This window comes from Patagioenas fasciata, chromosome 28 (assembly GCF_037038585.1).
Source record: "Patagioenas fasciata isolate bPatFas1 chromosome 28, bPatFas1.hap1, whole genome shotgun sequence".
NCBI lineage: Eukaryota > Metazoa > Chordata > Aves > Columbiformes > Columbidae > Patagioenas > Patagioenas fasciata.
This window is the reverse complement of record NC_092547.1, coordinates 5,882,298-5,908,615: the sequence shown is the minus strand read 5'-3', so window position 1 is coordinate 5,908,615 and position 26,318 is coordinate 5,882,298. Positions and strand designations below refer to the sequence as shown.

General features: G+C 60.1%; 2 protein-coding genes across 2 annotated transcripts; one reads left to right on the top strand and one right to left on the bottom strand.

Moving 5' to 3' along the window:
* Positions 1-883: 883 nt before the first annotated feature.
* LOC136113763 (keratin, type II cytoskeletal 7-like) lies at positions 884-5,264 on the top strand. Its single transcript, XM_065858978.2, has 9 exons — positions 884-1,427; positions 1,878-2,086; positions 2,555-2,615; positions 2,870-2,965; positions 3,193-3,357; positions 3,503-3,628; positions 3,747-3,967; positions 4,174-4,208; positions 4,309-5,264. Exons 1-9 carry the CDS (start codon positions 966-968, stop codon positions 4,494-4,496), a joined length of 1,563 nt encoding a protein of 520 aa, XP_065715050.1. The 5' UTR covers positions 884-965; the 3' UTR covers positions 4,497-5,264.
* A 1,337-nt stretch (positions 5,265-6,601) lies between these two features.
* LOC136113747 (keratin, type II cytoskeletal cochleal) lies at positions 6,602-15,551 on the bottom strand. The gene is made up of 9 exons (XM_065858959.2): positions 14,143-15,551; positions 13,204-13,412; positions 12,272-12,332; positions 11,685-11,780; positions 10,789-10,953; positions 10,532-10,657; positions 9,082-9,302; positions 8,548-8,582; positions 6,602-7,827 (listed from the first exon to the last, which is right to left on the bottom strand). Exons 1-9 carry the CDS (start codon positions 15,430-15,432, stop codon positions 7,652-7,654), a joined length of 2,379 nt encoding a protein of 792 aa, XP_065715031.2. The 5' UTR covers positions 15,433-15,551; the 3' UTR covers positions 6,602-7,651.
* Between the last annotated feature and the right edge of the window lie 10,767 nt (positions 15,552-26,318).

The window sequence follows — 26,318 nt, the reverse complement described above, 5'->3', positions numbered from 1 at the left end:
CTCGTTTGAAACTCCTACCCTGCCCCTACCAAACGCGCCGCCCTCCCACACGGCGCCGCGGGCCCGCACCAGCCCGGCCTTCCAGGAACGGGGACACGCGCGAGCGGCCCCGGCGCCGCGGGGAGCGCGATGGAGCAGCCCGGCCCTGCCCCGAGCCGGCGGGAACAACCTCCACGCGAGGGACGGGAGCAGGAGACGCCGCTTCGCGGAGGATTCGGCTAATAAGGGTGTCTGCAAGAGCTACGGCGTGCCAAGCATCGGTTTCGATTGCAACTCATCGGTGATTACCCGCAAGAAATGACCGTACCACGCTGGAAAGCACATCAGCAACCTGCACGGAGATGCCCTTGAGCGGGAGATTTGGCCCCACTGGCATTAAAATGCGTTGGTTTTCTACAGACAGAACCAACGCCACTTGGTCATTTCCCACTAACCTGCCGGCGAGGCTCGGTTCACTCGCGCTCAGGAGATCCAGGTGCGCTGCCGCTGGTTCCTATCGAACAGCAGGTTGAGTCGCATCCTCCTCTTATTCGCAAGCTGAGGCACCAGCAAACGCAAAGCTCTCCCTGGACAGAGCAGCATTTTACACCCCCAAAGCCTCAGTCCCACTTCACACACCCTACAACAAGGGAACACACAATTTTCAGCGTCTCCTGGAAATTCACCCACACGGCTCCCCTAATTTTTGCTGCTGTTACGCAAGACCCAAACATGATTCTTCTGACCGAACCGCATTCTTCAGAGCTTTCTGGGGCAGAGGAGCTCCGCTCTCGCTGGCGGTGAGCGCACCGCATGCTAAGCAGCTCGCGCCCTCTGCATCACCTTCGTTTGGTGGAAGTTTCACGCAGCCTCGCCCTGTTTTCCGTGCAAATAAAAGGAAGAAGGTGCTGCAGGGCGGTCAGAGGAGCTGCACCCCGAGCCCGCTCCCAGCACCTCACCGGCACCGTCCCTCTCCCACCAGCACCATGTCCCGCTGCTCCCGTGGTGGCGGCTCCGGCCGCGCCGGCAGGAGTTTTGGTTCTTCCTCTGTAGCTCTTCCCCGGAACCGCCGCAGCTCCAGCGCTGCCTCGTGTCACCGGGGCGGTGCCGTGGGCAACCGTGGTGGTGCCGTGGGCAACCGTGGTCCGGGCTGCTCCAGCAGCAGGAGCCTGGACGGCTGCAGGCCCGCGGGAGCTGCCGGACGGTGTCCTCCGAGGTGCGGATACGGCGCCGGTGCAGCCGGCGCGGGGTTCGGCTGCAGGAGCCCTGGCTCTGGCTGCAGGGCTGGGGGGGCGTCCGGGCCACGCGGCATCACGCCCATCACCATCGACGAGCAGCTGCTGCAGCCGCTCTGCCTGCGACTCGACGCCAACGCGCGCGCGGTGAAGCACCAAGAGAAGGAGCAGATCAAGACCCTCAACAACAAGTTTGCTGCTTTCATCGACCAGGTGAGCGCAGCGCCCTCCGGCCCGGCCGCGGGCGCCGCGGCGCAGCTGAGGAGCCCAGCCTGGAGTCCTGGTGGGACAACCCGGTTTAGGCACTGAGGGCAACTCACATAAGGTGCCGGCTGAGCCCCACGGTGTGCGCGCACAGGAAACACTGCTCCGATCTCTACGCCTGAGCACAGCTCAGGAACAAACTAAAACCAGTTTCATCAGCCTCTTAGTTCCTTCCTGTTGCTCTCCGCACATCCCAAATATACTTCAAATCTCCAACTTTTGGAAGGGATTCATTTTTGTGCATTTGGACACAGGTGGCCCAGCAACAGCCGAGCAGGCTGGAGTAGGAAACGCTGCGCTCCCACGCAGCAAGAACAGGGACGCGCACGTCACCGCTGTCCACGGGCACTGGCTCTCTCCTAACCCTCGTCGTTTCCTATTTTCCTTTCTGGGATTCAGGTTCGGCTACTGGAGCAGCAGAACAAGGTCCTGGAGACCAAGTGGAGCTTTCTGCAGGCTCAGGAGCGCCCCAGGAGCAGCGCCGAGCCCGCGCTCCAGGCCTTCATCGCGCACCTGAGGGAGCAGCTGGAAGCGCTGGGCTGCGACAGAGCCCGGTTGGAGATGGAGCTGACAGCAGCACAGCAGCTTCTGGAAAACAACAGGAAAATGTAAGCGAAACCAGAGAAATGGGAGCGCGGGGCTCAAAATGTTTGGGAGTTGTAAAAAGGCAGAGACCACGAACTTTCTGCGGTAGTAAATGGCTCCCAGAGAACCGGGAGGTGGGTGGAGGGGTCTACCAGGGTTTCAGGATACAGAATTCACGGCGAGATGGAGGAAGCAGAGGGCGTCCCTCCTCCAGGTTCTCCTTCTCTCCTTCCTAATTCGTTTGGAAACGTTCGGCAGCTCTTTGCTGTCACACGAGTCCAATGAAAACCGTTCTGCCGCGAATTCGTAAAGACGCAGAAACCTCTGCAAACACGTTTGCTTTCCCATGGGCTACGAAACAAACCAAAGCATCCCAAAACATCCTCTGGGGAGGAGGAAAACTGAGATGAGGTGTTTCACTTCTTGAAAGAAACCCAAACAAAGGCGTAATTGTGCTGAACTCCAAGGAAATCGGCCGCTTTCCCACGCAGGTACAAGGACGAACGCAGCCGGCGGCCGCGCACCGACAGCGAGTTCGTCGCCCTGGAGAAGGTGAGCAAGGGGCTGTTTGAACTCCCTGGGTTCAGGTCTGCGGGGTGCACGCGGTGATTTGTTTCCCCGAAGCCGCACACGAAACAAGTACGAGCAGGAGCGGCCGCTCGGCTTCGCTTGAGCTCAGATCAGCAGCAGCCGCGTCATTGGGAGCTGGCGCACGGTCACAGCGCCAAAAGTCCCTCACCCCAAGGGGAGCCCCGAGTCGGCTCCTGCTAACGAACTTCCTCCTTCCATCCCCGACGCGTCACCAGGACGCGGGCTGTTTGCTCTTAAACAAAGCGGAGCTGGAGGCCAAGCTGGAAAGCCTGAAAGAAGAGGCTGGATTCCTGCGAACGTTCTGTGAGGAGGTGAGAGGCCTCCCTGGTGCGCCGGCCACCGTTTCAGCTCCCGGCTGGATTCTGCGGCTGCTGGTCCCAGGGGATGGGGGAGCGGGGGTGACACGGGGCAGCAGTCACTGCTTGTGGTGTTCTCATCTCTGCGTGGTCCCTACGAAGCGGGACAGGGCTGCACGTGGTCGCAGCGGCTCGGGGCCGGACCAGCATCTGCGACCAGCGCAACCCCGCGTCCCCACCAGGAAACCCGGCAGCTGCGGGCGAACGCCTCGGAGCCTTCGGTGGTGGTGCAGATGGACAACAGCCGAGACCTGGACCTGGGCGGCGTTGCTGCGGACGTCAGGGCTCAGTACGAGGACATTGCCCGCAGGAGCCGGGCGGAAGCGCAGGCCTGGCACGAAAGCAAGGTGAGGAAACCCAGCACAGGGAGGGGCTGGTGCAGCTTCTCCCTTCAGACCAACTGCAGACCCATGGAAACACCCCCCGCCCTCCTGATTTGCTCCGATCGTGTGGGTTTGGGGTACGCAGCGGTGTCTTTTGGGCTCGTTTTAGTTTGAGGAGCTGCGAGTGACCGCGGGCAGAAACGCCGCCAGCCTGCAGGAGACAAAAGCCAAGATAGCCGAGCTGACACGGAGCATCCAGACACTGAGCAGAGGCCTCCGCGGAGCCAGGGACCAGGTGAGCGCAGCCGGGGCTGGTCGCTTCTCAACCACGCTTCCAACCCAGCTCTCGATAACACGTCACGTCTGGGCACAGCAAGAGGCAGCCAGGCCTGACCCCGTGTCGCTCCCGGCAGCGCCGCAGGCTGGAGGGCGCCCTGGCCGACGCTGAGCAGCGCGGGGAAACGGCCGCCGAGGCCGCGGAGCGCAGGCTCTCCGAGCTGCGGGCGGCGCTGCAGCGCAGCAGGGCAGAGCTGGCCCGGCAGCTGCGCGACTGCCGGGAGCTCAGCAGCGCCAGGCTGGGCCTGGACATCGAGATCGCCACCTACAAGAAGCTGCTGGAGGGCGAGGAGAGCAGGTGGGTGACAGCCCAGGGCTGCACGCGGTGCAAGAACCACGGACCGGGCAGCGCCGCTTTGGAGCTGCCAGTCCTGATGGGGATCGGTTCTTCTCATCAGGCTTAACCGACCCCCCCCCCCGCCCAAACGAGCTCCCGTTTGAGGCGAAAGGGCTTCGCGTTTGAGGACAGGCTGATCGTGTGCACCCTTTTCCCATTCTCCGCAGGCTCCGTGCAGAAGGCGCCTTCCCCGCCAGCATCCGTAAGTGGGAGCGTTCACCCCCTACCAAACTCAGGCACCCGCTGCCTTTTCCGCGGGGAGCTCCCCAAGCTGACGCTCAGCTCCACTCTGCTTTCCGCAGCCGTCTGCCGCTCGCAGGGGGGTCTCGCCCTCCCAGAGCCCGGCTCTCTGTCCCTGAACAGACCCCCGTGCCGGAGCAGCGCGGGGGGCACAGCACGGAGCCACGGGGACGGCGCGGGCGGCCGGAGCAGCGCGAGCTCCCTCGGGAAGGCGCCGCCCGCGAGCAAGGCGGCCAGGAGCACCGCGTGAGGAGCTGCTACATCTGCTGGGGAGTCCGGGAGCGAGAAGGCCTAAAATCCCCCTCATCGCTCCAGCTGCGCGCTTCAAGTCGCCTTTGGTGCCGTTCCCTGGTCTTTCCCCTCCTACAGATTTGAGGATTAAAATGAAGCGTGCGGGAGGGCACCTTCTACCTAAGAATACTTTCATTAGAGCTTTATCCAGCCCAGCTGTCCTGGCAGCTCCTGCCCTGCATCAGCCTGGTTCTATCGGCCTTTTACGTTACCATACACCCCTGGCATCGATTTTGTTGATTGTTTGCCCCAAAGGACGGACTCAAGGGCTGTTGCTGTTTGAAGGCAGCTCGCTTATGTACTTGTGTTCCCCGTTGTGACGCTGATCCTCAGCTTTCCCTTTCCCTCGGGGTTTTTAGCGGCCCGGCTGCTGTGCTGCACAAACCCCACCGCAGCGCAGAGCCTGGGGCCTGGTCCGGTGCCGGGTGCGAGGGACCGATCCATCGGTGCCTGCCCTAGGACACAGAGCTCCTCTGTGCCCGCGCTCACAGCACACAAACCCAACCCTAAGTGCATGGGACCAGCACCAATTGCTTCCCCAGCTGTTCCGTACTCAGTGCACTGGGCTGCTAAAACCCTCTTTGGGAAGGAAAAGGGGAAGCAGGGATGCCTTTCTAATGATCTTCTATCCCATCAGCAGCTTCCATCCTAGCGTTAGCCTTGCACCTCCAATAAACTGACACAGCAACTCAGTTACCTTCATTCGACTCCTTCATTTGGGGAAAGGAGGGTTAATTCTTGTCTGCTCCAGGGCTCTAAACAACCTGAGCAGCTGTGCACGGAGAGGGTTCTGACCCCTGTCCTGAGCAGCCCGGAGCTGGAGACGCTGCTCTCTCCGTCCCACGAGGAGCAGGGTCCATGAGGAGCAGGGTCCGTTCCACCTCCACGGCGAGGCGGCACAAACGGGTGCTTCCCAGGCTGTGTCTCCATCAGCACAGGGTGGAGCCCCAGAGGAGCTTTCCCCCAGGAAAAACAAACCCAACCATCTCAGAGGGCACTGACTAAGCAGAGATGCTTCGGCAATCTGCATAAATCCAACTGCAACTTTGTACTGCTGTTATTGATTGCAAAATCCCCCTAAACCATCCCAAAGCGCCTGGGGCTGCCTGGGAGCTGCTCAAAGCCGCGCAGCAGGCGCTGCTGGGGCGTTTCACAGCCCTTGTCCTCGCTGAGCCGGGGACCAGCCCCGGTCCTGCTTGGGTCTCGGCCTGGGCAGCGCTCCATCGCATCCCCCTGCAAAGGGACCCAGCCCGTGCCACCCACCTGTTCCAGGCCGCGGCCGCCCCGGCGCAGGGGCACAAAGCACCAGCGCCTCCAGCCACAAAACCTCTTTTCATCTCTCCTGTATGGGGTGTTGTCCTTTGTAACCTCATCAAGCCAATTAGGCTTCCCATCAAGCTAATTAGGCTTCTCAGGTGGAAGCCGTCCCAGGATAGGAGTTGCCCCCCCCAGCTTGCTCCTCCCTGCCCAGTGGGGACTCAGCCCATACTGGTTTTGTGCCATTTCATTCCTTTTCGGCACAGGAAGGGGTCTGGGCAGCGCAGGAGGGCAGAGCACCCCTCCAGGGCCTGGCGGCCGCATCCTGCGCGACAGGAGCATCTTCCAGCCTCCCTCCACAGCTCCGGCCCCTCGCCTTGCGCACCTGGGCTGGGTTTCTCCTGGAGAGGCTTCTTGGGCGGTTAAACCAAGATCCAGGATTGACTTGGGGTGCTGGGTCATCTGGCCTAGACTGAGCTTTTGCCCGAGAAAGGCTGGACCAGACGACCCTTGTGGTCCCTTCCAATCCCGTGGTTCTACAAACGGCGCCTGGTGTCTGATGTCCCGCTCCCCTCCGCTCAGAGGAGGGCGATGGTGCTCGGTGAGGGGCGCGCTCAGGCCCGAGCTGAAGCCAAGTGCCTGGATAAAACCAGTCCTATCAGCCTGCTGCAAAGCCTTGCAAAGACAGACTGCGCGGGCAGCAAAGCCCACACGCTGCCCGAGCCTGCGTGGGGACAGCGGGGCCTGGGGACAACGCGGGACGCTCTGCAGAGCTGCCCGGGCGGCACACGCAGGGAACTCAGCAAAGCACGAAATAGGGAAACTTTATTGACGGCCTCATGACAAGGTCTCAGACCACAAAGGCATCAAACGCGAACCAAAGACACAGCGCTAGGACACGGCTGAGCACGCAGTGCAATTCTGGGCAGTTTCTTCGAGTTATGTAGGGAACAATTCTTCCTCCTGCAGTAACGACCTAACTGGTTTCCCTGGCACGTGTAAGTTGAAGACACATTTTGGCAGAACGAGTGGTTATTGTAAGGATGCATCACCAAACCACGCTTGTCCCCGGCTGGAGCAAAGACACCAGGTACCACTGGATACGTTTGCAATGCAGGGTGGAGCGCAGGCCCCAGGGACGGCGAGGGGCACCCCCCGTTCCAGTGTGCTACTGACAATCCCTCAAGCTTTGGGCTTTCGAGGAGAGGGCGAGGGCAAGGGGGGCTGTTGGAGAGTCACTTTGCTACAAGGAAGCCGAAGGGAAACCTGCCTGCGGGGAGAAAGCGGCTCCGTTCAGAGGGCTGCTGGATTCCACTTCCAAAGACAACAGGAGAAACCCAAACCAGTTTCACTGTTTTCTTCTTGCTCTGCTCAAAGAAAACAAACCCAGGCCGAAACCTTAACAAGGGTTGGCACTTTTCTGAGGAGCCCAGGGGAATAAAGTCTTCCAAATTATATTAAGACGGAGATAATCTTCTGGTCTTTTTTGCAAAACCACAACAGAAATGCCACTGAAATGATTGCTTTGCCCTTCAAAGGGTGAAATCCAGCCCTGAGCAGGGGGTACCACGCACACGAGTAACAAGAGCGTTATCCCTCCTGCTCCACCGGATGAATTTCACCCCAGGCTTGAGCCTGCGCCGGGCGGAACGGCTCCCGCCCGCTTGGGCAGGGCAGGGCAGGGCAGGGTCAAGCCTCGGGCGGGATGCGCCAGGGTCGGGTGCTCTGGGATCTCTTGCTCCAATGCATCACTGCAGAAATTTTGCAGCCAGTTTGTCCTATAGAAGGCGACAAGACTTTTCGTGCTAGGGTTTCCCTCCTCCCGTGCGACGGTGCGGCCGCTCTCCGCTCCGGGGGTTACTTTCGGAAGCTCCTCCGGCTGGACGAGGTGGTGGTGACGGTGTAGGACTTGGAGCCGCCCCCCGAGGAGAAGCCGAGCGCGGCGCTGCCCATGCCGGCGCCCAGGCCGATTCCTCCTCCCAGGAACGCGCCGGGGCCGGCGTAGCCCCCTCCGCCGCTGGAGCTGACCACGGCTGCGGCACAGAGGCAAAGAAACGTGAGCACCAGCTTCTCCAAACCCTCACTAAAGGGCATTTTCAAATTGCAGCAACCAGATGCAAACGCCCTGCAACCTCCTGCAAAACTGATCTAGTTACACTTGGCCCAGAGCCCTTATCCTCACGAGGGTTGAGCGGTGCATCCCCATCCCTCTGCCTGGCTCAGGACCCCCCGATCCGGACCATGTTCAGCCCATCTCCTGCTGCACCAGGGGCTGTGGGCGTGTGGTTCACCAGCTCCCAGTGGCAATGGGGCGGATGAAAAGTAGAGCCACTGGTTTGGAGCTGCGGATGGCACCTCTGAGACACCAGCACCTGCCCAGTGCCGGGCAAGGTGAGAACCCAACGCTCCCCAAGCTGGAAAGCCACCCTCTAACATCAGCTTTACTTCAATTTCCAATCCAGGCAACGCCTTTTCTCATTAGGACACTTCTCTCCATACAAAAGTGGGAAGGAAGATCAATATTCCCCCCAAGTGAAATGCTGTGCAGATGACTTAGAGCTGAACTCTGCCATGGAGCCACCAGCCCCGCCAAGCTCTGTCCTGGGGGGCTCCCATTTAAGAAGGACACTGATGGGCAGCAGGAACGGTGGCACAGCACCGCGAGGCTCCACGCGGCCCCCGCTGCGCCCACCTCCATTTTCTATAGGCACACGGGCTACGCGTAACGGCCATAAATTATAAACTCAACTCACAGATGTTGACGCTGCCAACTCCATCACCAGCCAACCTGTTGGGGAAGGAAAACATCAAGGTGAAAAGAAGAGGCCGGGTTAGACTCCGCATTACTCAGTGTTCCCCCGGGGCCTCGGCTGAGACAATGGCAGTGAGTTATTGCCGCTGTTGTAAATAATTCAGACACGATAAGTGTGCCATCCAGCGCTTTGTTCTGGCCCTACATTCACCGGCTCTGTTATCACCTGGGGGTGCTGGAAGAGCAGCCGAGCTCTGTCCTAATTCACGGGGATTTGAGCCACTTGGAAGTTTTCTGCTACAGCATCAAACACATGATGGAAAACAAACCTTTTCTTCTTTGCTCGTTTTCACTGAAAGCATCAAATTTTCCCCAGAACTTGTCAGTTTGGCTCTTCAGCCAAAGCATTTTTAAGGGCCAAAGAACAGTCTAAAATGCAAGGTTTTCTCTTCTGTATTTCCTTGCAGAACCTGGAACCGGGCCCTCGCCACGTCCCCAAGCAAAGGGGAAAGTGAAAAGCCGCCGGCTGCCCCACCTGCTCTCCTCGCCCTCCAGCAGCTTCCTGTAGGTCGCGATCTCGATGTCCAGGGCCAGCTTGACGTTCATGAGCTCCTGGTACTCGCGCAGCTGCCGGGCCATGTCGGCCTTGGCCTTCTGCAGCGCGGCCTCCAGCTCGGCCAGCTTGGCCTTGGCGTCCTTGACAGCGAGCTCCCCGCGCTCCTCGGCCTCGGCGATGGCCGCCTCCAGCTTGGCGCGCTGAGGGACAGAGCGGGAACGTCAGTGGCTTCTCACCTCGGTGGGGGACGCTACTGCCCGTGGGCTCGTGACTTGTACCGGCCAGACCGCCTCCGCATCTGCAGAGCCCTGCAGCCACCTGCGCAGCTCAGATCCCCAGGAAGTTCAGGCCTACGCATTCCGTTGGCGCTGGATGGAGACCAGCCGGCAAAGGAGGCTCGTCCCGTCCCAAGATATGTTCTGCTGGAAGGCAGACCCTATCTCCCCCCACCGGCTACATTTTCGGAAGGCTTTCCTCGGGTGATCCTCAGCCTCTCTGCCCACCCACACCGCACCCAACAGCACAACAGCGAGGGCTCACGCAAGCTCGGGTTTCTCTCCTGTTGTGCCCCAGAGCTTGTTCAGAGCCTGCTGGTCTCCGGTGAGCTTTGATGTGAGGCGAGCGTGGGCTGGAGCAGACCTGCACCTAACAAACACCACACCTCCCCCAAAACCATCCCTGTGGGGCCACATCGCGCTGCCAGTCTAACGCAGCCTCCACCGTGCCCCCGCGCCTCCAAAAACGCCCCACGTTTGGCAGGAAGGGCTCACAATGAACACGTGCGCTTTATGTTCTCATTCAAAATGCAAGGGAGCTGCATCGGGTCAGCTCTTTGCTCCTAAGTGTGTGTTGAAGCCTCCCTGCCCTGAAACCGAATAAACACAAAGGGATGAATCACGATGGCCTATCTCCAGCTCTGGTTGTTCACAGCCAGGTTTCAGCCCCAAATATGGCCTGAGCCGCTCGCTGGTCTGGCTTTCGCCAGCCGTTCGATAAAGCGATAACAGCTCCCGCAGAAAGCAAACACAACTGCCACGCGGCGAAAAAAGCCCAAACATGGTGTTCCCTTCTGCAAAAAGGGAGTGGACGGAGAGCCCAGAAGCAGGAGGGTACAAGAGGGTACAAGGAACGCGGGCAGCTGGGGTGCAAAGCCACAGCCTTGTCCTGTGAGAGCTGCATCGCTCGCTCCAGCACTCACCTGCAATTCGCCACCTCTCAGCCTGACATCGCTCCCAAAACTGTTTGTCCCTCCGGTAGCACCAAGGAGAGCATCACAGCCCCCCCAAACTGCTCTGCACGCGCTGCGCTGCCCCCGGGCTCCCCGCTCGGCGCTGCGGGAGCCGCTGACTGCTCTGCGGGAGCCGCTGACTGCTCTGCGGGAGCCGCTGACTGCTCTGCAGGAGCCGCTGACTGCTCCGCAGCTCCTCACCTGGGCCTTCGCGTTCTCGATTTCCCCCTGCAGCCTCTGGATCACGCGGTTGATCTCCGAGATCTCGTTCTTCGTGTTGCGCAGGTCATCGCCGTGTTTCCCAGCAGTGACCTGCAGCGCCTCGTACTGCGACATGAAACAGCACAAAGAGAAGGATGGAGTCGGGCTGGCGGTCAATTAACCGGCCAAAATCTCTCCCACTCCTGGCGCACAGACCAACAGAAGCTCTGAGAGCCTTTACCTCGCCCATGACTCACCTTGCTCTGGTACCAGGACTCGGCCTCGGCGCGGCTGCGGTTGGCGATGTCCTCGTACTGCGCTTTGACCTCGGCGATGATGCTGTCCAGGTCCAGGTTGCGGCTGTTGTCCATGGACAGCACCACCGAGGTGTCCGAGATCTGCGCCTGCAGCTCCTGAAGCTCCTGCCAGACGCATAAAAACAAAATCATTAATCGCTGGTCTTTCTTTTGGAAGCCAATTAACGAGAGAATCTGAGACGAAAAGGGAAAGGGAGGCAGATACGTATTGGATCAAAACATTCATTAATCAGAAGGAAACCAACCCAGTCACATCAACCTTGCAAAGCACAAAGCAACAACAGCAGGAATGGAGCTGCTCCCTATCACCACGTTCTGACAGCAAGGTTAGTTTGCCCCACTGCCGAGATAAGAACCCAGCGTGCAACTCTGCTCCAAGCAGCTCGAGCATCAGCTTCGCAACAAAGCGAGGGCCAAACTCCAGCACCTCGCCCAAGGCACCTCGCCCAAGGATGAAACGTGTCCGGTTCAGCCCAACTCTTATCTCGCAAACAATGGGGAGGATAAAGGCGTCTGGGACAAGGAGCTTTCCTTTCTCTCGCACAGCACACAAACGCCCCAGCGCTGGCTGGAATATTCTGGTTTTCCTCGTTTTCACACTGAGAGCATCAGAAAAATCCTGGCTACGTTTGCAATAAATCCCTCTGGGAACCCAGACAGGAGAACCCCTGCGACAGGTCACAGGACGTGCGCTTCACCCGCAGGCTCGTTCCTGCTCATGCGAGCGCAGACTCCGTGTCCCCATCGCCCTGTCTCTGCAAACAGCACGTTCACCTTCTCGGTCACCGTTCGCTCTTCTACATCGCAGCAGCCACGAGAAGCAGAAAGGACCTTACCGCTTCATAGAGAGACCTCAGGAAGTCAATCTCATCTGTCAGCGCATCCGCCTTGGCCTCCAGCTCCACTTTGTTCATGTAAGCGGCATCCACGTCCTAAAAGAGAGTGATAATCCCTTGAGATTGCCAGAGCTTTGATGACTAAGTCCACCCAGCCTTTGATGCCTTCCCAAGCAGCCACGAGCCCATCAAGCTCCCCAGGCTGTCTCTTCACCTCCGCCTGCCCAATGACCCACCGTGTCCTAAAGATTATCGACCAGTGCACTAAATACGGCCGGTGTGCAGGACCCCGTGTGTTCTGAGGGGTCTCCTGGACTGTGTCAGTTTGGACAGTCAGGGAGGCCGTAGGAACTGTCCCAAAGGAAGGCTCGGCCGCAACCCAGGATACCCGCGGGACCTGAGGCTCCTTCCAGCTTCCCAAGAGACTCCAGCGCCTCCTTTGAGGCGGCTTCGCCCAGGAGCCAGAGCTCTAACTCCTCACCTGCAGGTCCCCGGGCACAGCTGGAGCAAAGGGAGCGCAGGGGCAAGAGAGGGAGAAGAGCTGCAAACAGGCACCACCAGGCCCAGCTAGCAGCCCTGGCACGCACCTTCTTGAGCACCACAAACTCGTTCTCCGCTGCAGTGCGCTTGTTGATCTCGTCTTCGTATCTGCCAGAAAACAGAGGAAAGGATTGGTGTGAAGTTAGAGCCTGGGAGGAGAGAGAACAAACACAAACGCAGAAGAGATGCGAACAGGTTCAACAAATGCCCCTCTGCTGATGCGAGCACCCGCTGACGCTACTGCCACCGCGCAGCCTCGTCACAGACACCTGCGAACGCTCTGCAGGTGCCAATCGCACTGCACGGCCCCGCTGAGAGCTGAGTGTGACTGTTCTCATCCTGCAGGGACGCAAAGTCCAACCCTGCCTGAGCAGAGAGGAGAAATAAGCGAGCAGGGCTGGGGGAAACACCATCCCGTGCTGCTCCTTGGGAATCACGGGCTATTGACTTTCCCTAAACACACCCAGGCTATTATCAGATCTGTTTGTTTCCAGTTCCTGTTTGATCCAGTTTGCCAGCTCCCTCTTTTCTTTCTTTATCCCTTTTTTTTCTATTAAAGGCATTTCCCTGCAAGCTGGGTTGGGCACAGGTGGGGACAAAGGCCACTTTCTTCACGGGACTCCTCCCAGGTGAGGTGTGGACTCCAAAGCCACTGAGAAATGGCAGAAATGGCGCACAAACCACGCAGCAGCTCGGCCGCCTGCGGAGCTGCCCCGGGCTCCTACCGACCCAAACGGACACATCCCGCCCAGAGAGGCCCCAAAGCGAAGCGGAGAGGATGGAGCCGCCAAAACCAGGTGGGAACAAGGTGCCAGGAAGGAGCGGTCTGGGCAAGGACGATCCCTGGACTACACACCCAGCCCATGGCTGGAATAAAACCAACTCTCCCTCCCTAGCAGAAAAGCCAGGACACCTCTGCCAAGCTCCTGAGCAACCTGCCAGCGCAGCGACACCGTTAGACGGGAACATTGTACGTTACTTGGTCTTGAAATCCTCAACAAGATCCTGCATGTTCTTGAGCTCGCCCTCCAGCCGCCCTTTGTCGTTGAGCAAGCCGTCCAGCTGCCGCCGCAGGTTGCTGATGTACGCCTCGAACATGGGCGCGATGTTACTCCGGGCCGTCTTCTGGTCCTGGAGGAGGCTCCACTTGGTCTCCAGCATTTTGTTTTGTTGCTCCAAGAACCGCACCTGGAAAGCAACCAAAGGGTCATTTGCGAAAGCGGGAGGAAGGGGGAGCTGACACTACGGGGTTTGGATCCCGGGGGAAGGATGAGGCAGCATCTGAAGAATTTCGATTGTTTGTACCAAGGATGTAAGCTCTGGGGGCGATAAAGGCCATGAGGGAGCACTGCTGCTCTGGGGCTCCGCTTAGGCTCAAAGGCTTTGTCTGAACTCCAGATAAGCAGATTCTGCTCATCCGACGCCTGCCAGAAGGCACCCAGACCTCCAGGCCAGGCCTCACCGGCTCCAGCTCTGGATTCCTTGCATTTTGAGGATGCCAGAGCTGAAGTTTACACAGGTCACAGGATCAATCAGCACAAGAGCAAAGCCGCAGAGGCACAGAGCGGTGCAAACCCACACAGCAAGCTCTGACTCACATCAGGGGCTGTCCTACGGGGACCGTTCCTCTCCAAAGGCCCCCTCCTCCTTCAGTTTGGTGATTTGATGTTAAAAGCCTGCACTATTGGTAATACCAGCTAAACACAGGGGTACAACGCTGGCCTAAGCAGGGCAAGCCCCTTCACTGAGGGCAATGCAAGCAGGGCCTTACAAGAGCTACTGGACGGAGGCAGGCAAACCACACCACGGCTTGAGGACCTGACCCCGAGCCCAGCTGTGGATCCCCGGGTTAGTGAGCTTTGGGTCAGAGCTGCTTTCCAGCAGGTCCAAAGAGCCACCGGTCTCCCCCACCGCTCACCTTGTCGATGAAGGAGGCGAATCTGTTGTTGAGCGTCTTGATCTGCTCCTTCTCCTCCTTGCGCACCTGCTGGATATTGGGGTCGATCTCCAGGTTCAGGGGGGTCAGGAGGCTCTGGTTGACGGTCACCTCCTGAATGCCGGCGGGGCTGAGCCCCCCGCCGAAGCCTCCGTAGCCGTATCCAGAGCGAACGCTGTAGGAGCTGCCCCCTCCATAGGAGATCCGCTTGCTGGAGCCGAGGTTGTAGAGGCTGGAGCTGCCGAAGCCACCTGCCCTGCCCAGGCCGGCACCCCCTCCGAGTCCCCGGGTGGAGGAGACGGTGCTGACCCGCACTTGGCTGATCCCCGGGGCGGCCGCAGAGCGAGAGCTGAAACTCACAGAGCGGGACATGGCAGCTCCAAGGGTGTTCTCGGGATCCCCCGCCCTTCGAAAGCTCCGGGCAGCTGTGCTGGAGAGCAGGGAAGTGAGCGAGCTCCCCTGCCTGCTTCTCCTTTTATCCGTTAGAAAAGCTGGGCTTGGCCCGAGGGCAAAGAGGGATCGTTTTACTGCCTGGAGAGCTGGGTGTGCCTGGCTGCCTTCCCACCCTCCCTCAACCTGCTGAATGGAGCCGTGGCGCAGGGAAGGGCCAGCGGAGGGACAGGACACACCTGGCACCGTGTCCCGCTCAGACCTGCTTTGTTCGCTGCTCCCTCCGCCTCTGCCGCGCGTGCGGCCGAGGGACACGGGGCAGGGGCTGTTCTGGGCTCCCATTTCCAGGGACACGGGGCAGGGGCTGTTCTGGGCTCCCATTTCCAGGGACACGGGGCAGGGGCTGTTCTGGGCTCCCATTTCCAGGGACACGGGGCAGGGGCTGTTCTGGGCTCCCATTTCCAGGGACACGGGGCAGGGGCTGTTCTGGGCTCCCATTTCCAGGGACACGGGGCAGGGGCTGTTCTGGGCTCCCATTTCCAGGGACATGGGGCAGGGGCTGTTCTGGGCTCCCATTTCCAGGGACATGGAGCAGGGGCTGTTCTGGGCTCCCATTTCCAGGGACATGGGGCAGGGGCTGTTCTGGGCTCCCATTTCCAGGGACATGGAGCAGGGGCTGTTCTGGGCTCCCATTTCCAGGGACACGGGGCAGGGGCTGTTCTGGGCTCCCATTTCCAGGGACACGGGGCAGGGGCTGTTCTGGGCTCCCATTTCCAGGGACACGGGGCAGGGGCTGTTCTGGGCTCCCATTTCCAGGGACATGGGGCAGGGGCTGTTCTGGGCTCCCGGGCAGAGCTCTGAGCAGGACAGCACTGACCCCATCTACATGAGGCTTCTCCGTTCCTCCCCCCTGCCCAAAAAGATGTTGAAATGAGAAGAGGGGAAGTTGGCACCAATCTTTAACGCTGAGCAGGCAGCTCCCCGGTGCAGCAGCAGAGAGGAGACACAGGGTCTCAGCACTAGGTCCGGTCTTTGTGAACATAAACCCAAGCAGCTGCAGCCCTGGGGACACTCAGCCGCCCTCCGCCTGCAGCACCAGCGAGCTGCGCCAAGCAGGGGAGCGAGCTGGCAGGGGAGATACCGCAGCTGCCCATCCCTGGACACCACAGTTTTACCATCTGTCTCCTGTTATTGCTAAATAAAGGTGGTTTAGGTGCGCTGCACCCTGCACATGGAAACACCCAACGTGCCAGTCCACACTCAAAAGCAGACAGGACAGGTTCCTGCTTAAATTTCTGGGTTCCTATGGAGAAGCAGCAGAGACAAATATTAGCTTTATGGGCTTCCCACATGTTCAAATAGCCTTGGAGGGACAGATCTCTTTACTATCAGGTCGTAAATCCTCCATGAGATTTCAAAGTCTGGCCTGAGCGTGTCACGCTCCGGCTCTCCCCTGGCCGGGACAGCACGACGGCGCCGCCCGCGTACCCCAGCCACAGCCCACCCGAAATATGCACTTCCTGCTCTGCGGGAGAACGCGCCGGCTGGAGCTCCAGCCACCAGAAGGAAACTAAACTCCCTTTTTGCAGGAGGGAGAGGGGGAGATTGAGCCCGACAGAGCACACGGGGCAAGGCTCCTCCTTGCGCTGCACGCTGGGCTTTCACCAGCAAAAAGTAAATAATCCTCTGAGTGTAAAGCAAACTTGCGCATTATGCACACCCAGCTATACCTGACCCGATGGACAGGGTTCGCTTAAGCTCCACATAACTAACGGCCCAGCGGAAGCCGCTTTCCTCAGCTCCAGGTCCTGTCGAGTTCCCCGACGGGCTGCTCGCTTGCAACAGCGCTGGCTCGTCTTGCAAAGAGAGGAACTGAATCTCGCAGTGTGCTGCAGGGTCCACAGCCCGGCAAGAGCAACCCCCACATGGCAGCCCCGGCTGCCGGGTCCGCCACCGGGTCCACCACCGGGGTCCACCACGGGGGTCCATCACCGGGGTCCACCACCGGGGTCCACCACCGGGGTCCACCACCGGGGTCCCAGCTCCAGCTCTACCAGCACCCGGGGGTTGGCACCAGGCAGCCCCGGCCGGGACACCCGGGCCCGCCGTCAGAGGAGCTGCCAGGAAGGCAACGCTGCTTCCAGCAGCAGAAACCGCAGCTCAGCAGTCACAGAACCAAACCTCACCCCGCTCTGCGCTATCAAGGGCCAGACGGATGAAAAGCCAGTTTCCAATCTTAATTACTGCTGGGCGGCAACACTGATTTTAGGTACGGATGAGTCTGTCTGCCATTCAAAGTTCAAGCTTTCTCTGCTGTGCCTTAGCAACCAGCGCAGAGACTCGGGAAAAACTCATTAACCTTCCTGCTGACGCTCCCAGCCCATTCAGAGCGCGTCCTGCAAAGTGCCCATTCTCCAGTTAAACCTGGTTTCAAGTCAGGCTAAGCCAGAGCCAAATCCAGAGGGGCAAGGAGCAGAGTTTGCTTGTGTTGTTAGGATGCCATGGTAACCCGGTGGAGTTTCACAACCGCACAGACCGGTAAATGCTTCCAAGCCCGCGCGAATGACCCCAGGAATTCGGGTTTGGTGACAACACGGTGTGGAATCGAGCGGCTGAACACGCACACCCCGCGGGGAGGCAAAGGCTTCGACGGTGTCACGGGGCGGCCCGGTCCCCGCGCACCCCGACAGCCAATAGTCACAAATGATAAATCCTTCCACAAACGTCAGGAAAATCAACCAAACTCTCAATTCGAGCCCAAAAAGCACCAAAAAAACCCTTAAAAAATCCAACATGGCTGCACGCTGGTGGAAGAGGAGCGAGCAAGGTGTGTGCTGAGAACGTGTCCCGCTGGTTCGGCGGTGGGGCCGCCTGCTCACCCCTGCCCAGGTCGCGCTGTCTGCACTGAGAGCCCGAGCAGGGAGCGCCCGTCGCCGCTGTTTGCGCAGCGCGGCCCTCGCTTGGGATCGCTGCTCCAAAGTGCTTCAGCGCTGAGTCACAAATTAATTAGCGTCCTAACGACCAGGAGTGCTTGGGTGGTCTCACGACTGGGATTTTGCAAGAGCCAAATGGGGCCCTCGTGGCGCTGTGACAGTGACACTGTCACGCTGTTATTCTTGTTAACACCCAAAAGCGACGCCAACGCCGCGGCACCTGCACCGACACCTGCAGCCGAAGATTCGCCCCGCGCTGCCATCAGGATCCAAGCAGCCTCATTGATAAAAACGTCCAGCTCGTTTTCCTGTGAATGCAGAGGCTGCTCCAGGGGCACCTGTTCTCTCGCTGTCCCACGTGCAGGCACCGTACGCCAGCACCCTGGTGCGGGACTGAGCCCGTAGGGGCGAGGTGGGTATTTATCAGGAAGTGTTACTGATCTGTTCAGTCCTGCACTTCCTACCCGCTCGGCTGTAAAGCTCAGTGCAAGGACGCAGCTCCGCAGCCCACGTCTCGGCAACAGGAAAGTGCCTTTTCCACCCTTAGTCCTGCACTGCATCAACTGAAAGGGCTGAAATCCTCACACCTTCCACAACCAAGTGGCTTTTCTGAGGACTTGAGACGACTCCCGTGGCCTCTCTGCTCCAGCGCCCCTGGCACACGGAGCCGTGTTGTTCGTGCTGCCACTTCACGCAGTTTCACACGTGGAAGCTGCATTTTGCTCCCCACGCAAACGGCCCCGCGGCTGCAGCGGCGCAGCTCTCGGTGCTGGAGGCTGGCAGGATGCGTGTTACCTCAGCTACGCTGATCTCCCAGCTACGCCTCCGCTTTCTGCAACGGAGCAGGGCAGCCTTGGAGCTACCGGGGGCGTCACGGGAGCAGGAACAGCTGCGGGCAGCTCTTGTGGGGTGACAGGGCCAGCTCTGCGTCCACCACAAGGCCCTCAGCTCCAGGAGCCACATCTCGCCTTCCCTGCAGAACCCACCGCTGAGGAACAGCTCGAGCTCGGAACGGGCCACGCGTGTCAGCTGAAACACAAAGAACAGAGGCGTTGGGGTAACAGCACAAAACCCCTCGGCAGCGGCTCCAGGAGCAGCCGGGGCCCCGAGGAGCAGCTGTCGTGGAGCCTCCCGGCCCACGCGCCCTCGGCCCACGCGCCCCTGCCTGTTTGCACAAGGAGCGGGAACCTCCGGACGTTGCCATGAGCTCCCGGACAAACAAAGCGGCCCAGCCCTGGGGATCCTTCCCGGGGCCACGGCGCGTGCACCGCGGCTGGAAAGCCACCCCGCGCCTGACGCACGGCACAGGCATCCCGGCCACGGACGCCCTCCCTCCCCAGCCTCTCCTACACGCACCAAAAGCTGCTTTCTCTCCCCTTTCCCCCAAATTACGAGATGTTATGATTACAAGAAATCGTGAAGGAATAACTATAAATATAGCCATAATTATGTATAATCATAATTACCCGGATAATTTTTACATGAAAGTTGAGACTCACTCCCACGGCCGAAGCCTGAAGGAAAACCAAACAAACAGATTAAACCAGCGCGATTCTCAGGGCAGAGGTGAAACTGCAGCACACGGCGCTGGGCTCCGTGGCTCTGGAACGGGCGCGCCTGGGAAGAGAACGGCCCACCCATCCACGTCCGTCCCCACGGGATCCCCGCGGATCTGGGTCCTGCTCCCTGGGGCTGTTGGTCTGAGCTCCCAACAGCCGGTCCGGCCCCAGCCCTGCGGACACGCGCGGCACGGGGCGGCGAGCCGGCTCCGCTCAGGCAGCCACGTCCAGCCCGCGGTTCACGCTGCCCAGCCCCAACATCCAGCGCCATCGTACAGCGATCCCTCCACGGGCCACGTTTCTCCAGCCAGGCCCCGTTAAACCCTTCCCGGCTGGAGGCTGCACCTCGACCAGCGCGTTCAACCGCGGCTGACGGTCCTTTCTGCCCACAACCGATCCGCTCCGCGGGTAAACCCATCCCCGCCCGCTCCCGCCCGCGCCAAGGAGATCGCACGAGATCTTCCTTGATCCTCTTTAATTAACTCAATGCAAACTCGAGTGCGCCATTCAGCGCTGATGGAAACCGCGAGGTCGTTCGCTGCACTCGGGAAACACCGTCAGTTTAAGGACCCGAATACAACCAGCGCAACAGAACGCGGCCTGATTACAGGAGCCTGCGGGTCTGACTCACGCCCAGATTAAAGGATAATGCCCAAAGTGAACGGAGCAAGGCCGGGGAGAGCTGATCTCACGGTCACTGATAAGAAACGCTCTTATCAAAGTGCGTCTCATCCAACACAGCTTGGGCAGAGTCAATGGCGCGATGCCACTCGACACCAACTGCTCCTCCAGCTCCAGGGCGGGCAGGATCAAGGCCTTACTGCCCCCAAATACCCAGCATCCAGCACCCGCCTCTGTACGGCCCTTGTGGACGGGGACCGGGTTTCTAAACCGCCACCCGACACCAAGAACCATCTTCACCCCGGGGACCAAAACTGCTCCGCAACCTCTGTCCCCAGTTCCGCATTCCGAGGTCTGCAAAATCAAAGCTGTCCAAACAGGCCTCCTGCCCAACAGATGCTCCCCAGGAAGAAAAACAACAAAGGAGAACACAGAGCTGCATGTGGTGGTTCAGAGACAGAGTGTCCTGCAGCAGGAGGCGGGTGGGAGAGGCGGGAGGAAAACAGCCCGCGTCGCTCCCTCCGCACGGAGCAACGCGGCACCAGCGTGCCCTGGAGATCCCGTTGAGTCTTCGGGCCGCTGGACTGCAAAACCTCCATCAGACCCGGCGCAAACCGCCCTCCTGCGCCAGGCTGCTTCGGAACAGCCCCAGTTCCCGGGGCGGCTTCTCCCGGCCAGGCAGCGGGGACGGCCGGGGACGTTTCCACGTGCACCTGCAGGAACCCGACACCTTCAACCTGTAAACGCGGGAGTTCGCAGCTCAGCCTGTGAGCACAGGGACGATTTTGTGAAAGGCAGGGAAGCAACAATGCAAACGCAGAGGGGCTAAAGCAGAGAGGCGCAGCACCAACCCGGTGAGTCAGCCTCCAGAGACGGGCTAAATCATCCGAATGATTGATTCGTTACAAGTATTTTATTACGGCTATAATCCCCAAGCTGAGATGGTTATCTCTGCTTACAGAGGGGCCGATTCAGCTCTCAGGATCAGGCTCCAGTCCTTCCCACCAGGCAGGTATTTGATCTTGGCATTTACGCCTCAGCCAGTGAGACGCGCTGAGCCAGGCCCAGGTTGAACCCAAATGCGACAGAGTCGGAAGCTTCCGAACGAAAAGCCGAAGGAAGGCGCCACCCCCGCCCTCCTCCGCTCTCCTCCCCGCTCGGGCCGTGCTGCCGGGTTTTACAGCGCGAGCAAAGGGCGAGATTGCAGCCTGGAGCCGCCGGGGAGCCCAGCCCTGGGCGTGTGTCCGGCTCCGGCACAATCGATACGTTCCGCGATGACAACCATCATCGCAATCATCATTATCCTGCACCTGCCCACGCTGCCTGTGACACGAATGACGCTTTCCAGGGGCGTGGGAGGGGAGGGGACAGTCAGGTCCAGCTGCTCAGAGCCGCGTCCTCCGGCCCCGGCACCCAACAGCACCCCAAGGCCACCCTGGCGGTGGCTTCCATGAGGAAACCTGCAGGAAAAGGAAACAGAAAAAACGAGGGCCAAGAGCGAGAAGAGCTCCCCACCACACTGAGGATGCTCCTCGGTGCCGGGGAAGAGCTTCTCCCCGCATGGAAGGAAAAGCATCGGGGCCCTCGGAAGCAGGACAGAGCTTCCAGCCGACCGCGCACCGCGAACGAATCAATCGCGCAGAGTTTAACCCCAGGAGTTAACACATCAGGATGAATCAGACCGGGTGGCAGATTTACAAGGGATTACGGGCTCGCTCCTGGCTTAGCGCTGGCGTGGCCCTGACACACGCACACACACACACACGCACGCGGGGTCGGTCGGGGCCGTCGCACGGGCACACGCGGCACACGCAGCCCGGCACACGCAGCCCGGTTGCACCGCGGCGTCGCCAACCCCGCGGAGCCGGGACGAGCGACGCGAGCGGGCGATTCCCCCCTCGCCTCGAGGTGCCGACTTGTGCCGGCGCCCGCTCCGCACCCGCCGAGCTGCGCCGCGGGGCACGGCGTTCCGTGCCAGGCGCTTCCCTCGCAGACGCGTCGGGACGCAAGCGGCTCCGACCGCACGCCTGTGCCGCTCGTGGGAGGCCGCAGGAGTTCACCGCTCCCGGGGGGAAAGCCAGAGCCAAAGCCACGCTCGCTGTGCCGTCATTCGGCTCCTGCCCCGCTCTGCCGGCGGGCGGCAGGACCAAGCGCCCCGGGGAGCTGTGGGGGTGCGGGCACGGCCCTGCACCGCGTTCAGCCACAAAGGTGGCACGAGGCGGAAAGCGGGAGACTGAGATCCAGGTCACGCCAGCGCCAGGAAAACAACAAAACTCAGACCTTTCCGATGATTCGGGCACAGGGCCGAGCGGCTGCAAGTGAGGGACACGGGGCTCCGGTCCTGCAGCACCAGACACCCCCACCCTGACCTCTGGGGATCCCGCAGCAGCTTGTCCGTCCGTCTGTCCTGCATCACGCAGCGGCGCCGTCCCCTTGTCCCCTTCCCACTCTCACCGTGTCCCTGCTCCTGGCTTGCGGCTCCCACCTGGTGACAAATGCCCATCCTCACAAAGGAAAAACGCACCCAAATGTGCCTCGTCTCGCCTCGCGTGCCACCTCGAACGTCGGGCTCGCTCCCGCTATGCTGGTTTAGGAGAAGCCGCTGCAGGCTGGGATCGCTCTGATCTGCCACTGATCCCCACCTTGGGGCAAAACCACCTGTTCCTGCCATCCCCAAGCGTCCACGCTCTAACGGCCACTGCACCCTCATCGGTCCTTTTCCCCCGCAAAAAAGCTCCCCGTGTATTTTAGCCGCAGAACCTGCACGTTGCAAACCAGGTAGGCGGCCTCATACATATCCATGCAACCAACCTCATTAGAGCGAGAGGTTCCAAGTGCCCACTGAAACACAATACGCCATTATTTCTGCTGCGAACCACGTGAGAGTGACACACAACGCAGAAACAAAACGCCTCATTAAAAGTGACACAAGAGCGCGGAGGCAGATCCTAATCGGGCGCTGTCGGAACGGAATGAAGTCATTTGCTCGCTGCGGGTTGAGAAACAGCGAGCAGTAAATCCGCACACCGTGCGCGTCTCGTTTACGCTCTTTTCATGAGATGTTGGGAAACCAGAAGCCATTTGCCAGAGTAACAGGACAGGTTATTAGAAATAAACAGCAATAGAAGGGAACTGGAGACCTCTGGGCTCCCAGCGCCGCCGGCGGGGGCTGATGGACGTTCATGGACAGCCTGCGGGGCAGGAAACCAAGCAGCGGTTTCCGAGGTGAAATGAGGAGGATTTGGGAGCCGACGCGGCTGCCCGGGGCAGATCCGGCGCTGGCACGGCCGGTGGCACCGGCACGGAGGGAAGAGCCCGCGGCTCCCAGCGGGAGCAACCGATGGCACCACCGCTTCATCGGTCCCACTCTTTCCTTTTCTTTTTTCCCAATACCTGAAGGTTCCTGGAAACCACGTGAGGGAAAGCGCAGCAGATGGGTTGGAAACCGTCCTGAGTGTGAAGCGCATGTGGACACGTCCCGTCCTGCCTCCCAAACCCTTCTATAAATTCTTTGCGAGTGACGCCTGGTTTGGGGGAAGCGATTTCAATGGCAGCGCGTTCGGGCTGCTCGCTGTTCCACCCCGAAACCCAAGGGGAGGAGGGGGCCGGCAGGAGGGGATGCGGGCGGCGCTGGGCGGGCGAACGCCTCTCCTGTCGCAGGACAAGGGCCCGCAGCCAAATCTGCCAAAAGCAAAGCAACCATTTAACAAAACAGGCCACCTTCTTCTTTGCTTTTTAAACCCAAAGCGAACTCGGTGACCGAACCTGGCTGTGGCACCAGGACCCAGCTGCCCTGCCCGGTCGCCGCGGGGCCGCAGGAGCAGCCGCTCCCCCGCCATGTGTCACCCGGCTCCCAGTGCCCCACCAGCCTGGAACACGTCCCGCTGATGCTCAAACGAGCCCTGCTGACCCACTCACTGCCTCCCAGGCTCCGCAGCCCCGTCTCCGTCTTGCTTCACCTTAATCACTCAGATTCCTCGGGGCAAATGCTGATTCCTTGTTTATGTTTCATACATCACCCATTCTTAATAAACAGCAATTACTTACGGAACCTTGATAAATAAATTATTCTACTATGCATACATAAACTGAGCCAATCACCCCGAAAGGTGATTTTCCAGATGGCCGGAACAAGTCTCCACGTATCAAGGGAAGGGTGACAAGACCCTCTTGGTTTGTCTGCAAAGTTCAAGCACCCTCAAGCCACCCCGTGATGGTTTAAGCTGCCCCGTGCCCACCCCCTCACCTCACCTTACCACCCAGCCTCACTGCACACCCAAAGCAACACCTTGGCTTGCTCCAGATGTTCCCTGGATGGGAGAACCAGGAGCACTCAGCGTCTTTGGATGGTGACAGCTCCATCCGAACGGATCGGGGACAAGCTGGTGACCGGACCCTTCATCACGTCCTCCAGAACCGTCCCCACCAGGTCACCGCCTTCCTCTCGTCCCCAGCCTTTTTCAGCTTGCTTTGCTGTGGAGCCCAGGCAGTGCCAAAGCTTAAGGCTCGGTTTTGGAGAGCAGCCCATGTCCAGTTGAACCAAACACCTGGCCAAGGAGGAACATCGAGAACATCAGTGGGAAGGGAAGGGAAGGGAAGGGAAGGGAAGGGAAGGGAAGGGAAGGGAAGGGAAGGGAAGGGAAGGGAAGGGAAGGGAAGGGAAGGGAAGGGAAGGGAAGGGAAGGGAAGGGAAGGGAAGGGAAGGGAAGGGAAGGGAAGGGAAGGGAAGGGAAGGGAAGGGAAGGGAAGGGAAGGGACTCCCTGACTCAGCGCCGCCTCTCCCACCGGGCAGGGAAGGCAGCAGGGGAGAGACTGAGAGGGTGCCATTGAGTGCCTTCTCTGTCCCTGCAAAGACAGCGCGGGGTGACGCGTTTCTGCCCTACGGTACCAAAGAGCGGGTTCATCCCCGCACCAGGCCCCTGGGCATCACCGTGCGCCCAGCACCACGAGCACTGGGGCCTGCCCTCAGCTCTCAGCCAGGCGGTAAAGGCGGTTTCATCGTCCTCCTGCATCTTTCTTTGGCAGAATGATGCTGTCCCCACCTCCAGCACCCAACGGAGGGGATGTGGGACGCAGGACACGGTGCTGCGCAGGAGCTGGGACTCAAAAGGCACCAAGCAACACGTCACATTAGATCTGATCACCAAGAGGGGTTTTTTGCGCCATTCTGCACTGGGAGATGCCATTTCAGCCAAACCGGACGAGCTCACAGGCCGGATCCAGCTCTAAATGCTTCATTTCAAGGAAAAAAGAGAGAGCAAGAAGTGACAGTGGGAGGAGGGAGCGATGCTGGGGCAGACGCGGCTGCCCATACCGGCAGAGCTCTCGCTGCAGCAGCGCTTCCTCCCGCAAAGCGTAATCGCGCAATACCGGCCTAGGTTGGTGCAGAAATCCCCGCCGCGGCTAAACCGAGCCTGCCTGATCCCACCTGCGCGTCCTGCCCCCGCAGCCACCGCTGCCCCCGCAGCCACCGCTGCCCCCGCAGCCACCGCTGCCCTGGGTACCAGAGGGAGCCGAGAACCCGCCAGGCGACCCCGTGACCCGATGCTAATCAGGAACAGCCGTGCGCCTGCAACCACAAAGCCGCAAAGAGCAGCCCACGTGGGGCTGACAGTCCCAGCTCACCTGAGCCCTGAGCTCCCTCATCTCCCAGCTGCAGGGTTTTGTTTCAGCCCTTAAAATAAACCCTCAGGATTTAATGGAAGAGGCCTGACAAGGGTCGGTTGAGTGAGGGGCTTGGCGTTCAAGTGGATCACAGGGGGAAGCATTTTCCCTGGAAAAAGCGCTTGGTAAGATGTGATAGCACACTGGTGCGGGCAAACACTGAGAACATGCCTGGAGAAGAGGTCAACCCCGGTGGAAGGCAAACTCCCACCTCCTCGGGGTGGTCCTGGTGGGAGGGGGTCTGGCCAGACCCAAACCCTGACCCCTCACCAGCAGCTCCCAGCTCGTCCTCCAGCCCATCAAACAGCAGCTTTCCCACAACATGGGAATCCTCAGCTTGGCCAGAGAAGATCGTCCCCTTTCCTGAGAAAACTCAAATGCAATCAAGAGGCACAAACGGGTGCTTTTCTGTCCTGAGTTTTCTCACGAGAAACTGTGCTAAAGCAGGAAAACACTTTGCAGAAGGCCACGTCCAACGCTGATTTCTACCCAGGCCCAAACAGGTCGGTAAGGGTGTGCCACCCGAGCAGCCCACACTTCATTACAAGACGGTGGTTTTCGGTGTCTCCAGCCCCGGCTTTCAAAGGGTTCCAAGGAGCGGGAGCGGATGGTCAAGGCTGGGCCGCTCTGGAGACGACCGGTGCCCGCGGTCCCACGGGCTCCGCTGCCGCCGGCCCAGCCGCCTCGGCAACCTCAGGACTCCGTCCCCACACCCGGGGTCCCCACGCCGGCCCTGAAACACTCAGAGCACCAGAAGCTTCCGTCACCTGCCTGCGTGGCCAAGGGAAGCCCAGAGCACCTCCAGGCATTGTGAGCTCGAGATGCTTTTCTAAACTCCCACCCTTCGCCAACCTGGATTCTTCACGATTTTAAACACTCGCCCGCCAAGACTTCAAAGTCCCAGTTGGCTCCTGCAGCGTTTGGCTGGGGAGCAGCAGCGGCCGAACCGCCCGCGCGCCCAGGCCCAGCGCGGCAGGCGCTCGGAGCCGTC

Excerpts from the sequence above, each read along its gene's own strand:
- LOC136113747 (XM_065858959.2), bottom strand. The coding sequence starts at position 15,432 with ATGGGGTCAGTGCTGTCCTGCTCAGAGCTCTGCCCGGGAGCCCAGAAC. Across the intron at positions 10,658-10,788 it reads AGTCCTGGTACCAGAGCAAG|TACGAGGCGCTGCAGGTCAC; the intron begins GTGAGTCATGGG and ends TTCATGTCGCAG. Across the intron at positions 7,828-8,547 it reads AGTTGGCAGCGTCAACATCT|CCGTGGTCAGCTCCAGCGGC; the intron begins GTGAGTTGAGTT and ends TCTGTGCCGCAG.
- LOC136113763 (XM_065858978.2), top strand. The coding sequence starts at position 966 with ATGTCCCGCTGCTCCCGTGGTGGCGGCTCCGGCCGCGCCGGCAGGAGT. Across the intron at positions 2,087-2,554 it reads CTGGAAAACAACAGGAAAAT|GTACAAGGACGAACGCAGCC; the intron begins GTAAGCGAAACC and ends TTTCCCACGCAG. Across the intron at positions 2,616-2,869 it reads AGTTCGTCGCCCTGGAGAAG|GACGCGGGCTGTTTGCTCTT; the intron begins GTGAGCAAGGGG and ends ACGCGTCACCAG.